General features: G+C 49.3%; 1 protein-coding gene across 1 annotated transcript; it reads left to right on the top strand.

Annotated features, from left to right (window-relative positions):
* The first annotated feature begins 5,005 nt into the window (after positions 1–5,005).
* LOC131904268 (chymotrypsin-like elastase family member 2A) lies at positions 5,006–17,929 on the top strand. The gene is made up of 8 exons (XM_059255336.1): positions 5,006–5,045; positions 5,532–5,626; positions 9,545–9,642; positions 10,020–10,148; positions 10,465–10,601; positions 12,887–13,032; positions 14,024–14,176; positions 17,835–17,929. Exons 1-8 carry the CDS (start codon positions 5,006–5,008, stop codon positions 17,850–17,852), a joined length of 816 nt encoding a protein of 271 aa, XP_059111319.1. The 3' UTR covers positions 17,853–17,929.
* The last annotated feature ends 295 nt before the right edge of the window (positions 17,930–18,224 follow it).

Here is an 18,224-nt window from a genome sequence, read left to right as displayed (position 1 = left end):
ACACACACACACACACAGACACACACTGCTTGCACAGTTCCCTCTGAGAATCTAAGTAAACAGACTGCCAGAGTCAGGGATCGACAACATTGACTCTGAGACTGTTTGCTAAGGAGCAGTGAGTTGGCATGCGCTCTAGGACTAAGCCAGGACTCACCCCAGATGACGTTTGGCTGCAATTGCCGAATCCAGAGGCCAGAGGTCTGGGTGGGAGTTCTGAGTTTCCCATCTGCTCCAGTGTCGCTGGCCCCAGCCACAAGGCCAGGCCAGAACCCCCACCCAGGATACCCACACAGAAATGCCCACACTGATCCCAGGCCCAGAGCCAGGGAGCCAGCCACCTGGCTTCTCAGAGGAGTTGTTATGAGTCAAGAGCCGGTGAGGTCACATCTGCAGTACTGCTCCACCTGTCACACAGTCAAGGTCACACAGTCCAGTTTAGAGCTGGCTAAGAACAGGCTGGCTCTCCAGCAGTGTGGGAGTTTACGGGGAAGGGGGCTACAGTGGCTCCTTGCTGCTCCCTCTTAGCACAGAAGCCAGGATTGGATTCATGTGCAGCCTAGCCTTAGTCCTGGGAAAATGGTCTGGGTGAAGCCTCCCTGCCAAGACCAAGGAAGGAGCATGTGCCGCAGGCCTCACCAGTTCCTGCACTACATCCCCTTCCCCAGCAGGCCCTGGGTCCCAGGGAGGTCATGTGACCAGGGGCAAGCCCAGTCAGCTTGTTGGGAAGAACTATCTTAAGTTCTCATGAAATGATCTGAGGCTACAAGCACAAAATGGAAAGGGAATGGCCGAGGGGTGACTTGTTCCCCAGGGTACAACTGGCAATGGGTAGAGACATTTTTGGTTGTTGAAACTGGGGATGGTGTCTAAGGGGTGGGACCGACGACGACACTTGGAAGGCTCCTACAGTAAGAGGCCGAGCATCACAAGAGCAAAATGCAGCTGGTGGGGAGGACTTGCCTGTCATGCATGAATGGATGATTTGGGGCTGGAGAGATGGCTCAGCCAGCGGTTATGGATGGGGCTGGAGACAGTTCAGGAATGGGGTGCCTGCCTAGCATGTTCAAGTTCCCAGGTTCAATTTGAGAGACAGAGAGAGACTCTGAGCATGTTTTCTTCCATTTTGTGGATAGACAGCCCTCAGGCAGAGAGAGCTTGCCTTCTTTGCCCAAGGTCACACCAGCAAGCCCATGGCTCATGCCAAGCTGCTGTTTGTTCAATGACTTCAACTAGAGAAAACGATTTTGATATCAAAGCCAACCCCCGGAGGAGAGTGCCACCTGCGCTTTGAACGTTAAGGGAAAATCAACACTTCCAAAATGGCAGCTGTCGTGACCCTTATGACCATAAACAAAGGTCCTAACCATTACAGGGCTTTAGGGGTAGAACTCACCAGAACACATGTTGTCTGAGTTCCAGTCTGATAGGATTCTGCACCCCAATACCCCTCATCTTTGCAAGGCTCTTGCCCTGAGCTTGCCATCCACATGGCAGTCCCAGAACTGTGCCTGCCTGGCTGGCTTGCTTCTTTCCTTCCTTCCGTTCTTCCTTCCGTTCTTCCTTCCTTCCTTCTTTCCTTCCTTCCTTCCTTTCTTCCTTCCTTCCTTCTTTCCTTCCTTCCTTTCTTTCTTCCTTCCTTCTTTCCTTCCTTCATTCCTTTCTTCCTTCCTTCCTATCTTCCTTCCTTCCTTCATTCCTTCCTTCCTATCTTCCTTTCTTCTTTCCTTCCTTCCTTCTTTCATTTTTCTTTTCTTCTTCCCTCCCTCCCTCCTTTCTTTTTTGAGTTAGAGTCTGAAGTTGCTGCATAAATGAAGAGGAACACCTGATGCCCCTGCTGCCATCCCCGAGAGCCCTAGGATCACAGGCCTGAGCCACCAGGACCTAATTTCCTGAGTGTTGTGATTCCAACCCAGAGTTTCACTAGGGAAGCACTCCTGAACTACATCTGCCGTTCTGATTGTTGTTTGCATGGATTACATGTATTAGTGATCAGCTCTGAGTCCCAATAACAATGCATTAAGGAAGGAAATGACAGGGTTCCCCTTGGAGTCATTTAACCAAAAGTGGGTCCAGATTTAAATTCTCGACTTCATGCTCCCGGACACTTCCATCCTTTGTCTGTCTCCTGTATCCGTCTGAATATGTCCCTGTGTGTGAGACTGTCTCTTCCATCAGTGTGTCTGTCTGTCCCTCACAAAGGGCTTCACTCCCTTTATTGAACAGCATAGAAGGCATCACATGGGGAAAGGAATGGGATACCTCACTGAAATCTTTAGCAGTTTTACAAGGGATTGCGTATCTGGCTCCATCGGATACCAACTGACCCAGACAATAAACATCATTGTTTATCAACCAGTATCCATAAATGAATCCTCTCAACCTTTGTGTTAGATTTAGGAAGTTGCTATCGGTCTGTCTGTCTATCTTTCTTTCGTTTATTTTTGTTTTTTCTTGTTTGTTTGTTTGTTTTTGTTTTGTTTTGTTATGTCGAGACAAGGTTTCTCTGTGTAGCCCTGGCTGTCCTGGACCTCACTCTGTAGACCAAGCTGGCCTGGAACTCAGACATCTACCTGCTTTGCCTCCTGAGTACTGGGATTAAATGCCCGTGCCACCACACCCAGCTGGGGCCTGACTCCTTAACGAGGAAACTGAGGCTCAGAAGACTGGCAACCTGTCTGAACTATGGCTCTCTGAAGTCACTGACAAGGACTCAAGTTCAGGTCTTAGGAGTTGAAGCCCAGAGGCTGGAGAAGTGGTTCAGTGGTTAAAAGCACATACTACTTTTGCAGAGGACCCGAGTTTGATTCCCAGCAGCCACACCACAGTTCCAGGTCCAGGGAATCTGCCGCCTTCTTCTGCCTCTGTGGGTACCTACCCTCACATGAACGTATTCACACAGAGATACACATAATTTAAAGATAATCTTGTTTTTTAAAGGATGTCCCACTAGCACCTGATCAGCAACAGCAATGCCATAGCTGCTATTCCATCCCTCACCAGCAGGGGGTAGAGTGACGTTCTAGAGATAGCCTTGGAATTAGATCATGGGGGCTTCATTCTGACACTCTGTTGCTGTGTGTCTTGAGGTAAGCCACTTTCCCTCTCGGAACCTCATCTCCTCATCTGAAATAATGAGGCAGGTTTTCTAGGCTTTGGATTAAATAAGAAGCACAAAGGCTCCTAAAGGTACCTTGCCTGTCTCTGTTTGCACCCTTCCTAAGACAGTCTTGTCTTAAACCCATTCAGAAGATGGAGAAAATTCAAACCACCGTTGTCTTGGGAGCAGATAATAAAAAATACACCTGAGTGTCAGCCGTGGTGGCACACATATGCCTGTTATCCCAGCCCACAGAAGGCTGAGGCAGAAGGATTGCAATGAGTTAGCGCTATGAAAACTTCAGCCTCAGAGAGGTTCTGTCTCAAACCTCGACCCTAACAGAACAATGAAGATAAAGTGGGAGGGGGGAGATGGACGGTTCAGTGGGTAAGAACACTTGCTGTACAAGCAAGAGGACCTGAGTTCAGATCCCCAGCATAGCATCCATGTGAAAAGCCAGTCACAGGAACATACCTATAACCCCAGCACTGGAGGGTGGAGGCCGGCGGGTGCTAAGAGTTTGCTGGCCAGCCAGCCTAGCCTAAACGGAGAACTTCATGTTCAGTGAGAGAATCTGCTTCAAAAAAAAAAAAAATAATAAGGTTCTTGGCATGATGGCACATACCTTTAATCCTGGCACTCAGGAAGCAGAGGCAGATGGGTCTTTGTGAGTTCAAGACCAGTCTAGTCTATGACAGTGAGTTTCAGGCCGTCCAGGACTATATAGTAAGACCCTGTCTCAAACAAAACAAAACAAGCATTAAAGAGAGAGAGAACACCAGAAGAGGACACACAAAGTCCTGCTCAGGCCTCTGCAACACACATGCGTGGGCAGGGCACACACACACACACACACACACACACACACACACACACACACATGCGCGCGCACATATACAGCACATGTTAATAATCATAATTAATTATAATTAATGATCGAACATACCTCCAACACATCCCAACAAAGCCTTCCTCTGGCACATTCTCCCTTGCTCAGTACTGCATCCATTCAGTTCACATCTGGCCCTTCTCCTAAGCAAGCATGTTCTCTGTGTTTTGAAAATCTCCCCCAGGACACTGTGGAGCACACTGGGTGTACATGTCTCATCTTGTCCCTCCAAGAGTCAGCTTTGGGCCTAGAGACCCACACGGCTCACCCAAGGCCATATAGTCAGCCAGAGCCTGGTCTAAGGCATTCTCAGTCTTGGCACACTTGGTGATTGGATTATGAGAAGTCTTTCATTATCCTGTGCCTACAGGATGCCCAGCAGCCTCTCTGTTCTCTATCCTCAGATGTCAGTAGTATATGAACCCAAGCCGTGACTACCAAAAACATCTGCAGACATCATCAAGTATCCCTGGTGGCTAAACCAACCCAGTGGAGAGCTGTCGACTTGGAATGCTGTGTGCTCCATAGGCTGGTTTAATATTTTCTTTTGAAAATGCAACTCCAAGAACAAGCAGCATTAGTCTCCCTCCCACAACATACGGCCGTCTCTTGAAAGCAAATAGAATCTACATTTCTGTTGTTGTTGTTGTTGTTGTTTGGGGAGGGGGGTTGGTGAAACAGTCTTGTGTAGCCCAGGCTGGCCTCAAATACTCTATGTAGTCATGGATGATCTCAACTCATCAACCTGCCCCCACCTCCCTACTGCTGGGATTCCAGGTGCGTGCTGGCACACTCAGCAGAAGCCAGGCTTCTATCTTTGGTATGTTTCTCAGTGTACTTCCATCATAACAGGTGGAAGGAAATGGAAAAAAAATATTTGGACTCCAACCCTTTATTCCACTGGGCTTTGGGAAAATCTCCACCTTGCACACTCCTCCTGTTTCTCTGGCTGATAAGCCCACTCATAAAAAGGAAGCTTAGCTAGGGCCAGACCTGTAGACATCTATGGACACACCATGATCAGGATCCTGCTGTTATCCGCATTGGTGGCTGGAGGTAACTTTTATCTGGTGAAGCTGGGAAACAGATGCTCTTGAGCATCTGCACCCTCTCCAGTCCCTCAGTTACAGGAAGCTTGGAGCAGGGCATGATGATACACCCCTGTAATCCCGGCCCTTGGGAGGCTGAGACAAGAGGGTCATAATTTTTGTTTTGTTTCGTTTTTTGTTTTTTCGAGACAGGGTTTCTCTGTGTAGTTTTGGTGCCTGTCCTGGATCTCACTCTGTAGACCAGGCTGGCCTTGAACTCACAGAAATCCGCCTGGCTCTGCCTCCCGAATGCTGGAATTAAAGGTGTGTGTCACCACCACCCGGCGAGGGTCATAAATTGAACGCCAGCTTCAGTTCCTTGACAAATTCAAGGACAAGCTAGGAAGCAGAGTGAAGGACAGGACTCACAGACCTATTAGATCACTCCAAAGCAAGGCTTTCCTGCTAGGAGTTACGTATGTCCACACATCCAATTCCCACTCTCTTTTCACAGCTCTCAGCTGCGGGTTCCCCACTTACGAGGCCCAGCACGATGTGAGCAGGGTAGTTGGGGGCGAAGAGGCCACACCCAACTCCTGGCCCTGGCAGGTGAGTCAACCACACTGCTGGGTCTGTTATTCAGGCAAAGACGAGGACTGGTGGGCACACAGCGGGCAGCCTGGGCAACTTCACCCATACAGTACATTCTTGCATCTGTGGCCAATTTGGGGACTGAGAGAAAGGTAACTTCTCCAGGAGACTTCAAAAAGGAGCTGCCAGAGGCCCACTACTCTGAGACACACATTTGCAACGCCTGCTGATCTAAAGTTAGATGCTCGCTGGTACATATGGTTACCCTGTGAGTCAGTCACCTCTCCTATGCAAATATCCTTGGCTTGAAGGGACCAGTCAGGGCTGTTTATGCAAATTAATTCTTAATTACACTGTTACCAATGAAAATAACTGTTTCCTTACACTGATATAATCATAGCCCTGTCAAAACTGAAATTTGGCGCAGGCACAAATTACTAGATCTTTCATGGGACGTGTGTGACCTTTATAATGGATATGTTTTTAAAAATCTCTCTTACCTGGCATAATTTGCACTTAGCAGTTGAAAGTTGGCTGTAGAAAAGAATTTTTGTTGCTGTTGATTGTTTCGAGACAGGATCACAGTCCTGTAAGATCCAGACTCAGAAAAACCATACCCAACACCAAATACATTCTATCTATTTTGTTTTGTTTTGTTTTTTTGTTTTTATTTTTTGAGACAGGGTTTCTCTGTGTAGCTCTGCCTGTCCTGAAACTCGCTCTGTAGACCAGGCTAGCCTTCATCAGATATCCACCTGCCTCTGCCTCCCAAGTGCTGGGACTAAAGGTGTGCGCCACCATCGCCCAGTTTACTCTACATTTTTTTTTAAATGTCAGAAGCATGTCTGTTTTAAAATAGCTTTCCTGGGGAGCTGGAGAGAAGGGTCAGCAGTGAAAAGCACTTGTTGTTCTTTCAGAGAACCCAAATTCAGTTCCCAGCACCCACATGGCAGCTCACAACAATCTAGAACTCCAGTTCCAGGGCATCCAGTGCCCTCTTCCAGCCTCCACAGGCACTAGACAAAGCACATGGTACATATACATACATGCAGGCAAACGCTCATCCACATAGAATAAAAGCCAGTAAGTATTCTTTTAGTTAGTTAGTTAGTTAGTTAGTTAGTTAGTTAGTTTAGTTGGGTTCTCACTATGTAGCTCTGGCTATCTTGGAACTCACAATGTAGATAGAGCAAACTGGCTTCAAACTCAGAGACCCACTGAGGATTAAAGGCATGTGCCACCTAAGTACTGTGTGGGCTAGTTAAGCTCTTTCCACGGGTCACATTAGAAATAGTTACAGTCCTGCTGGTATTGCTGCACACAGCTGCCTTTCTTTGCTCATATGTAAAATGGACATGACAAATAGTAAATGGTGCCCTGTGGGGTCCCAAGTGATGAGAAATGACTCACGTGTTCAGCTCAGAAAGATGTGTGTCCATGGCAATGGCCATAGCATTTAATACTGTTCTATTGGAGTTATTAGTGATGCTGAGAGCTCTGCCCAAGTGGTCCCTATTTTCTTGATAAAGGAAGTGGGACTCTGAATGGTCTCATAGGTCTGTCTTAAACATTTTCAGGTTTGGGACAGTACGGTGGACCAGCTGCCCAGGGGTGGCACCCGCCATGCTGAGCTGAGCCCTAAGCATCAATCATGAATCAGGAAAATGCCCCCATCAACTTCTCTACAGGAAATCTAATGGAGGCATTTTCTCTCTCTCTTTTTTCTTTCTTTTTCTTTTCTGGAGGCATTTTCTCAATTGAGGTTTCCTCTTCCCAGATGACTCTAGTTTATATCAAGTTGACATAAAAAAAAAAAAAAACCCTAACCAGCATGTCCCTGCATTACCATCCTCATCACTGTTATTATCATCCCTCTTCCTCCTCCATCTTTTCTGCAGGTCTAGGGCTCAAGCCTATGGCACACATGCTAGACAAGCTACATCACCCACAGCCCCTCCTATCTATTTCAAGTAATCTCTAGATTACTTACGATCCCTAATCACAATGTCGTTGCTATCTAGATCATCATCCTGTGATACTGTTTAGTGAATGATGACAAGGGAAAAGTGTGTGTGTGTGTTTGTACAGATGCAAGTTTTTTTTTTCTTGAGTAGTTCTCATCTGTGGCTGTTGAGTCTGAGAGGTGGAAGGCTGATGGTGTTTATCAAGGACCTACTATATACTGCCCATAGACCCTAGACCACAGCACGCAGGGATGGGATTCACAGAACTTACGTTAAAGTCAAGGAGCTGGGCAACAAAGAAGCCAGTGTGTAAAGAGCAATGCAGTAGGGGAGGTGTGTGCGTGTGTGCAGGTGTGTGCGTACCTGAGTGAGCAAGTGTCTTAGTTAGGGTTTTTGTTGGGAGGTGTGTGCATGTGTGCAGGTGTGTGCATGTGTGCAGGTGTGTGTGTATACCTGAGTGAGCAAGTGTCTTAGTTAGGGTTTTTGTTGCTGTGGTGATCAAAGCAACCTAGAGAGGAAAGGGTTTATTTCAGCTTATACTTCCATGTAACAGTCCATCATTGAAGGAAGTCAGGACAGGAACTGAAGAAGGGCAGGAACCTGAAGGCAGGAGCTGATGCAGAAGCCATGGAGAGCTGCTGCTTACTGTCTTGCTCCTCATGGCTTGCTTATATAGCTTGCTTTCTTATAGCACCCAGGACCACCAACCCAGGGGTTGCACTGCTTACAAGTGACCTGGGCCCTCTCACATCAGTCATCAACTATTAAGAAAATGCACCCCAAGCTTGCTTACAAGCCAATCTGGGGTGGGGGAGCATTTTCTCGTGGATGTTCCCTCTTCCCAAATGACTCTAGCTTGTGTCCAGTTGACATAATACTTGCCAGAACAGCATGCATGTGCATGTGTGCACTGTTCTGGATGATGTTGTCATAGAAACTTCATGGAGAGGGTGGCATCAAGTGGAGACCAACAGGAAGGGGAGGAAGTTATGCTAGCAGACCTCCAGAGACAAAGTGGGTCGGCCTACCTGGATAACAACTTGACAGAGGTCCGTGTGGCTGGCGCAGGGGGATGTGAGCATCTGCAGGGGCAAAGCGGTGATGTAGGGCCTCATCACGTTACGTTACGTGACAGCAGTGTCTGGATGGTCTGGGCAGAGCAGTCCTCATCAGACTTACATTAATAAAGGACTGCTCTGGCCGCCGCACACTGAGAAAATATGGGTGACTGGGCATGGCGGCTCACACTGCAGTCTCAGCACTTGGGAAGTAGATGCAGGCAGTTTGGGGGGTTAAAGGTCAGCCTGGGCTGTATAGCAAGACTCAGTCAGAAATGAAAGGAAAGAAAACGTAGGATGAGAGGTGGGATAAGTGCTACAGTGCAGGCCCACTAGGTAGCCCAGGCTGGCCCAGAATTATCCTCCTGTCTCAGCATCCTTTGTGCTGAGATTACACATACACCACCACGCCCTATTTAATGTTTTACACACACACACACACACACACACACACACACACACACATATATATATATATAAAATCATGGATTTGTGTTCATTTTTGTTGTTTTAAGACAAGGTTTCATATAACCCAGGCTGTCCTGGAACTTGGTACATAGCCAAGTTAGTCCTTGATTCCCTGTCTACACATCCCAAGTGCTGGGATTATAGGCATGTACAACCACAGCCAGTTTTGTGTTAATTTTTTTCTATACAGTGTTAAAATGCTTTTATAATAACTAGGTTTGGTGACACACATCTGTAGCCCCAGCGCTCAGGAGGTGACGGCAGGGGGATCAGGGGCTCTAGGTCATCCTTGGCTATGTACCAATAGACCCTGTCTGGTGGGGAGGAAAATGTTTTTATCTCGGTGGTTGAGGATATCCCCTTAAGTACAGGACCTAAGGCAAGTGCCCTGCCCACCTGGCCGTCCTCCACTGCCCTCCTACCCATGCACCTGTGCTTCCCCTCAGGTCTCCCTGCAGTACCAGTCCTTGGGGAGGTGGTACCACACCTGCGGAGGCTCCCTGGTGGCCAACAACTGGGTTCTGACAGCTGCCCATTGCATCAGGTACCAATCACCTTTCCCTGCTTACCCAACTGTTCACCCTATCATTGAGTGGCACTCAGCCCTAGAGCAAGGATCCCCAGGGCCTGATCCGCGTACTGTAAAGGAGCCTGGAGAGCCCCACTTGCCTGGCTGAGGCACAGGCACAGATCTATCTATGGTTTAGTGTTGTTGAGTTCCCCGGTCCATACATGGCACACACCGAGTGCCTTGTGCCAGGAGGATGCAGAGGAGGGAGTAAGTAGCACCTCCCTCCTTGGGAATACCAGTGATGGTTCTGGACAGGGAACTGTTTCCTTCATGACACTCTGCATTGGAGCGTCCTTGTTCACAGAGGCTGGAAAAAAAGAGGTCACTGACCTGTCACTCTGCCCTCACAGTAGTTCCAAGACCTACCGTGTGGTGCTGGGCCGGCACAGCCTCTCCACCTCGGAATCTGGCTCACTGGCTGTTCAGGTCTCCAAGCTTGTGGTCCATGAGAAATGGAATGCCAACAAGATCGCCAACGGGTACATTCTGTCTTGTCCGGTGATTTCAGGGGTGGGGTTGGCAGCCACACAGGGAAGGGTCAACCCACCCCTCCTCTGCCCCTTCTGTATGGAAGGGAAGGAGCTCTCTCGGAGAGATGGAGCCACTCCCATCGCTGCTGGGGCCGATGTGGGAATGGTGGAGTTACCAGAGGAGGGAGACGCCAAGGCTGTGGGAGGTTCTGGTACCCTGCCTGCAGGGTCAGCCTGGGATTGTACATGGGAAAATGACAAAGGTTGGAAACCGGTAGGCAGGAATAGTCAACACCCTTGGTGTTCTACCTTTCTCCTGATCCAGGAATGACATTGCCCTGATCAAACTGGCCAGCCCAGTGACCCTGACCCGCAAGATCCAGACAGCTTGCCTCCCATCTGCGGGCACCATTCTTCCCAACAACTACCCCTGTTACGTCACAGGCTGGGGCCGGCTGCAGAGTAAGTGAGAGCAAGCAGGGAACCCCAACGCCTGGCAGGGAAGGGAGTTGGTGTCACCTCCGTCCCTGGGGTGTTTGGCTGCCTTGGAGGGGCAGGCTAGCAGAGATTGCTAAGTACACCTGGTTCAAATCTCAACTCTCCCCCTATTAGCGATGTGATTCAGGCACATTGCCGAGCCTCTCTGGTGGCTTCCTCATCTGTGAAATGGAGTGAAGAACAGCGGAGGGAGGGAAGGTGGGGGAGCAACTATACATAGTTAACAAGGTGCAGAGAAGGTGAAAGAAGTCAGTCCAGAGAAGCACTTATGACTAGTACCTATAGTGCACAGTACCCCCCCCCCCCCCGTGTGTGAGTTGTAGGGTGAGGGACAAGTATACAGGCCACACTGTGTATTTTATGTGGCCCAGGGCCAGAGCTCAGAAGAACATGTACTCTGTGACCTCAGGCTTCTGGAGCTCTGTGAAGTCCCGGAGCTCTCACCAGAACCCCGTCTCACTGTCTAAAGCTGGGCTAGCTTTGATTGGTTAGTGTTCTGGTCACTGGTGATCGGTTCAGGAATGAGCACCTGACTCAAGCTAAGCCAATAGGAATTGGGAATAGAGAAGACTCCATCTCAGACATTGGCGGTGGCCGTTTTCTTCTCTGCTGAGAGGAAGGAGGCCCGTCTACCAAGCAAGGAAGCCGAGAGGAAGGGGAAGGGAGGTAGCTCAGGCTTCTTGGACAGACACGCATTGCTCAGGACGGGCCCTTTGGAAAACCACTTAAAGCCTAGTTCCTCATTTGTAAAGTGGAAAGTGGGATGAAGATAAAGATGCGTGTGGAGTGCCCTGGACCCTGGACAGTGTCAGCCAAGTGTCGAGTGTGTGCTAATTAGAGCAGTCTTGGGCAAGATCCTTAAATTCCCTGGCTTCTGCACCCCATCTGCCGCACAGGAGTAAATATCGCTGTGAGGACCGGCCTGTTTGGAGAGCCTGGTTAACTGCAGTTGAGGGGTGACGAAGAGGGCTGGGGTGACAGCTCAGCTGGGAAACTGTTTGCCTTGTAATCACGGGGACCCGAGGTCCAGCCTCAGAACCATGTAAAGAAGCCAGGTTTGGCTGTGTGTGCTTCTGATCCCAGCTCTGGGAATGTGGAAGGAGGCAGAGCCCTGGGGTTCAATAGCCATCCAGCAGAGCCCAGTTGGGTGAGCCCTGACCCAAAAGAGTGACGGTACTAAAGCAGTGGTTCTCAACCTGTGGGTCGCAACCCCTTTCAGGGTCGCATAGGAGATATCCTGCAGATCAGATATTTACATTACGATTCATAACAGTCGCAAAATTACGTTTATGAATTAGCAACGAAAATAATTTTATGGTCGGGGGGTCACCACAACATACAGACTGTATTAAAGGTTCGAATCATTAGGAAGGCTGAGAACCACTGCACAAGAGGTTGCCCTCTGACCTCTACATGCAGAGAGAGAGACAGAGAGAGAGAGAGACAGACAGAGAGAGAGACAGAGACAGAGACAGAGAGACAGAGAGAATATGAAAATGAACTTTATCCTGGCCAACTATGGCAGTGATGTCGACATTGTCTCTGGGGCCATGAGGAAAACTACCTTCATCACAGATTTTTTTTTCCCCAGCTAGAAGGCTCTCTGTCATAGTTAAGAGAAACGTGCGGAACTAGCCTAGCAAAAGAGGAATCCTAACTCAAGGGCAGACACACGGCTAGGTGTCAGGAACATTCCAGAACAAGGAGTCTGAACCTGTAAGAAACCATAAGGTTCCCTTCAAAGAGTCTTTCCGGCTTCATCCTTCTCTACAAAAAAAGGCATCCACTGCTGCCCACAGCTCTCTGGCTTTCATCTCTTTATGCACTCGCCAAAAATCTCAGAGGAAGGAGCTCATTGGCTTTAGCCTGAGTCAGGTTCACCCCTGAACCAATCACCGATAGCCAGCACACCAACCAATCAACGGAGGGCACAGTGCACACTAACATGGCCGCCTTCCCTGCAACTCGCGAGTGGGAGAAAGTGACATAGACCAGACCAGACCGACAGAAATCTAAGCAGTGATGCTTACCCACCACACCCCTGTGTTGTATGCACAGCTGGCAAGCTCCAGGGATCCTCCTGTCTCTGTCCCCATCCCCACGGCCACACTCGGCTCTTTCCACAAGCACCGGGGATCTGAACTCAGGTCCTCACGCTTTCATGGCAAGCACTTCACCGACAGTCCCACAGCCTCCTTCTTACTCGGAGTCTCTTTGCCCACTCGCACCTTCTCTCTGGTCTCCTTCAGCCAACGGGGCCTCTCCTGACGTCCTGCAGCAGGGCCGCCTGCTGGTTGTAGACTATGCCACCTGCTCCAGCGCCAGCTGGTGGGGAAGCTCTGTGAAGACAACCATGGTGTGCGCTGGTGGTGATGGTGTGACCTCCAGCTGCAATGTGAGTATCCACAACCAGGTGTCCCAGTCTACAACCAAACATGGCTGGGATGGTGGCGGGGGTGGGGATGGGTGAAGTGTTCAGGGTATCCTAGGATCCCTCTCTCCCTCCTTCCTAGGCAGGACTTGGAAACGGTTCTGGACCATTTCAGAGCCTGACCTCTGTTTTCACAGTCCCCAGGAAGGATGCTTTAAGCTCCATCACCCTGTAGCATCCTCTTGGCCTAACTGCTAGGAAGTCTTTAGTTTTTCCTTGGAGCTCATCCAGGTCTCTCATTACTGTCATCCCCCTGTAGTGGCCCCTCGGGTAGCCGCTAGAGAAATCTTCTTAAAGACTTCATGAATCAAAGGACTTGCTACAGGCAGATTCTTCAGAGGAGAACAGAGGGGGAGAGGGTCCTCACACCTCAGATACAGTCAGAGCCTTGACTGCATAGACCCCTTCACTCCATGGTCTCCAGTCAGTGCCTTGACTGCATAGACCCCTCACTCCATGGTCCCCTACAGGCAAGTCCTAGCCTCTGAACGCTCAGTTGCCTTTTCCAATGAACCCAAGAAACTCACACTGACCTCATTGGTTTAAAAAGAGAAGAGGCATAGAAAGTGCCTCGCTGCAATTTGGGACACATGCCTATCATCCCAGCACTAGGGAGGGTGAGGCAGGGGGGATGGTTGCATGTTTTAGCTCAGCCTTGGCTACATGGAAAGACCCTGTCTGGGGTGGGGGTGGGGAGATGTGAGCAAAGTCGGAATGATAATCCACACCTGTAATGCCAGCATTTATGGGGTTGAATCAGGAGAGCCACATTGTGAGGCCAGTCCCCAAATAAAGACATGCCAGCTCCTGTAAATAAGGTGCCACACACAGCCTGTGACCGTAAGGCTGGCCTCAGAGGACAGTGACCTCATAGAAGAACAATATGAATATACAAAGAACTAGGCCCCATTGGGCACCCTCTTCCTCCCTCCACGCCCGACTCTGGCTTCCTCAGGGGGACTCCGGTGGACCACTGAATTGCCAGGCATCTAACGGTCAATGGCAAGTGCATGGCATCGTGAGCTTTGGCTCTACTCTGGGCTGCAACTACCCCCGTAAGCCATCTGTCTTCACCAGGGTCTCCAACTACATCGACTGGATCAACTCGGTAAGAACCACCAGCCCCAAGCCCATCGTCTGCCATGAGGCCTGCAGGGGTTCCCAGAATCAGCAAGTGTATCTCATTTCTTCTTCTGGCCATATAGGCCCAGCCCCACCCTCCAATGCAGTCAGTGATCATATGTATTTACAAAGCCCACACCCAATGAGACTCCTACAGCCTTAGTTATTAGCACTTAATTCCCCTGAAGAGTGCTCCCCTAGCCCCCACAAGATGACCAACTGTCCCCATCTGCCCCAGGGCAAAGGACTATTCAGTTCTATGTTGGGCCACTCCCAAGCAAACAGGACTGAGTTTATCTTCCTGTGCCTATGTATCCCCAGAGTCTTCTCCAGGAAGCCCAACTTCCTTTTTACTATATAATAACCACAAATTATTAAAAGAGTAATAGGGGGAATGTAGGCAGTAAAGTACACGCCTTTCAAGTACAAGGACCCGAGTTCAATCCCCAGAATCCATGTAAAAAGCCAAGCATGGTAGCCTGTGCTTGGAATCCCAGAGCAGGGGAGGCAGAGACAGGATCCCTGAGACAAGCTGGCCAGCCAGAGCAGCTGAGGATACAGACAGCCAGAACAGCAGGAAATTGGCATAATCAAAGGATGGAAGGAACGCTGAGTCTGGAGAGGGATGCTAGGAAGGGAGGGGTTCTGCCCAGTGTTCTGTTTTGTTTTCATTTGGTTTGGTTTTTCAAGACAGGGTTTCTCTGTGTAGTTTGGTGCCTGTCCTGGATCTCACTCTGTAGACCAGGCTGGCCTCGAACTCATAGAGTTCACCTGGCTCTACCTCCCGAGTGCTGGGATTAAAGGTGTGTACCACCACTGCCCGGCCACACCACACGGTGTATTTTAATCCACCTCTGTGTAGCTAGCCCCTTGGTTTGTTTTTCTGTAAAATGGACTTGAACTGAACGGACTCCTCAGCAGGAACAGCGAGGATGGTGGCACTTTTGATGGGGCCCATAAAGTAGGGAAGCTGCCACTGTCTCATTATCTCCAGTTCCACTTGCAGGGAACCTTAAATTGAGTTAGATTGCTAGAAAACCAAATATGAGCTGACAGCTGGCAGCATGTGCCAGAGGGAGAGGGCGCTGTCAAAACCAGCCTGAGGCTGCTTCCAGGTTTGCCCACTCATACTTGCCAGCTTCTCAGTCATTTGTCTGTGTGCTGGTTCTGTTCGGCCCCCGCTAGACTCAGCCCCAGAGCTTACAAGATTGTTAGAGCTCAGAAATGGATCAGTGAGATAAAGGCACTTGGTGAGAAGCCTGAGTGATGACCGAGTTCAGTGCCTGGGACCCACATAGTAGGAGAGAACAGACTCCACACTTCCACACTTGTGCTGTGATGCACACGAGTGCACACGCGGGCACACTCACACACACACACACACACACACACACACACACGCACAAATAAATGTTTTTTTTTTTTTTTTTTTTTTAAAGTAAGTAGGGAAAAACAGAAAAATCAAGAGAGTTTTTTCCATTTTGGTTTGTTTAGATTGTGAACTGAGTAAGAGAGCCATGTCTACATTTTGGCAGAGGGAAATAAAGCCAGTTTAGCGCATTTCAAAAGAGCCTCAGTAACTGGAAGGAAAGATGCTTATGGGCTTTGTCTTGGGCAAATCCTAGGATCTTCTTTTGTGGTCCCAGCTGCTGCATTAGTCACTCACTATGCAGCTGAGCCTGGCAGCACCTTGGGGACCCAAAGCGTGACTTGTTGTCCCAGCACCTGCTGTTCCCAGCCACAGCCACAGGCAGACACAGCAGGGCAGATGGCTGGGGGTGGGGTGGGGGTGGGGAGTCAGGAAAACCAAAAAAAAAAAAAAAAAACCTTTCTGGGCACCTGGGCAGTCCTTGCATTCTCAGGAGAGCAGTCAGTGCAGCAGAGTGCTGGGGGGCGGGGGGCGCCTTGGGGTGTGGGCAGCAGGAGTAGAGAACTGAGTAGCCAGCTGTCCCTGGAGAAGGCTGCCCCGGCAGCTGCGGAGGAGCAATGGGAGCCTCACATGGTCCCAGCCCAAGGCCACACTGTGTGCATGCAGCCTGAGTCTCAAACAGCTGCAGCCCTGGGAGCATCTGTCTAGACAACAGTAGGTGATGAGCCAAGGCCAGCAAGCTGCCAACAAAAGGCACAAATGAGGCGATCAGGAAGCCCGAGGCATTTCATCCTTTCAGCAAATGTCCACTGAAAAATGTCAACTTGGGATGCTTCAGCAATCACAGCTTTATTGTTCTGTTCAGAAAGGAATACATTTCTTTATTGAAAATATTGTTTATAAAAAGAATACAGGAGTGTATTAAGTAAGCAGTGAAGATCCTCTCGCTTTAACCTCTGTTCCCATTCTACAGAGGAAGTCACTGTGAATTACATGCCATGTGCTCTTCGGGGCTTTGTGTATGTGAGACCAACATCCAGAACAGAACAGAACAAAACCCTGTACTGCCAGACGTGGTACAGGTTTGTAATGCCCAGCACTTGGAGGGCAGAGGCAGGAGGATTGTTTTAAGGCCAACCTGGGCTACATGAGACAAAACCAGCCTAACATAGCCAAGCTTGGTGGTACACCACCTATAATCAAAACATTTAGCCTGGAATGGTGGCGCACGCCTTTAATGCCAGCACTTGGAAGGCAGAGGCAGGTGGATCTCTGTGAGTTCAAGTTCAGCCTGGTCTACAAAATGAGTTCCAGGACAGCCTGGGCTGTTACACAGAGAAACCCTGTCTCAAAACTGCCCCCTTGCTCCAGAAGAAAGGAAAAAAAAAAAAAAAAAAAAAAACAGGCTGAGGCAAAAGGATTACAAATTAAAACCCCACAACTCGGTGTGTATATTGTCTTCTAACCAAAAGCCACACTCACAGTCTGCTTGTTCAATGCACTCAGCTGTCACCTGTCACTCTGAACTGCTGTGAGGTATCCACAACACAAATGTCATGAGGGATGTTTCATCTGTGTTCCGTTTTTAATGCCCACACTGCTTCAGTGAGCAACCTTAGACAAGGATCCTTGTACTGTATTCTGAATGTCTGTGCTATAGAAATCAGCAGCTCCCCTGGGCGAGGGAGCCTGTATGTTAGAATGCACAGGGAATCCCAGCACAGGTGGAGGTGAGAGGGTCAGGAATTCAAGGTCATCCCTGGCTACATGGCAACTTTGAGGCCATCCTGGGCTATAAGAAACTCCTATCTCAAAAAAAAAAAAGACACACCCAAAACCGTATTTGATCCTGCTAATTGGTCTTGGAAAGCAAGTGACATCCCCCCAACCCATACACTATGTTAGTGCCTCAAAGAGTAATCTTAAGGAACAAATTAGCCCAGTGTGGTGGTCAACACCTTCAATCCCAGTACCTGGGAGGCAGCTCTGTGAGTTCGAGGCTAGCCTGGTCTACAGAATGAGTTCCAGCACAGCCAGAGCTACGTAGTGAGACCCTGTCTCAGAAAAATCAACAAAACAAATGACATCCAAAGCCACACCCACCTGTACACTTGTCATGTGCTCACTAGAGATTCACACTCCGGTTCTGAAGCCCCAGCAGGACCAGGCTAAGACCCCTCTTTACAGGAAGGGAAAGCCATGACCACACCCTTTCTCCCTGAGAATTAATGCTCAGCCATCAGGCTAACCTCACTTTCTCCTGTGTGTCCTGCAGGTGATTCAAAAGTACTAACCAAAGATGGCTCTGGGACTGCCACCTTGGAAGTGTCACACAAGGAAAGCAGTAATAAAGTGACTATATGAATCACACCCTGGTACGAGTCTGTCTTATTATTAACCAGACACCCTAACCTCAGGGCCCTGGAAACAAACCCTGTGGAGGAGCCTGGTGTGGTGGTGCACGCTGTAATCCCAGTGCTCAGGAGGAGTCAGGATGGAGATTTTGAGGCCAGCCTAGGCTACAAAGTCAGAACCCAGCCCAAAAATAAACAAACAAAGCTTGGCACCCCTACTGTCTGAGCTCAAATGGATGTTCATAAAGCAAAGATACCGAGACCAGAAAAAAAGAAAACTAAGTGAAAGTCGGGACAGCTATAAAACCCCC

Source organism: Peromyscus eremicus, chromosome 2 (assembly GCF_949786415.1).
Source record: "Peromyscus eremicus chromosome 2, PerEre_H2_v1, whole genome shotgun sequence".
Lineage (NCBI taxonomy): Eukaryota > Metazoa > Chordata > Mammalia > Rodentia > Cricetidae > Peromyscus > Peromyscus eremicus.
Note: the sequence above shows the minus strand (reverse complement) of the source record. Positions and strands in the feature narration are given on the sequence as shown.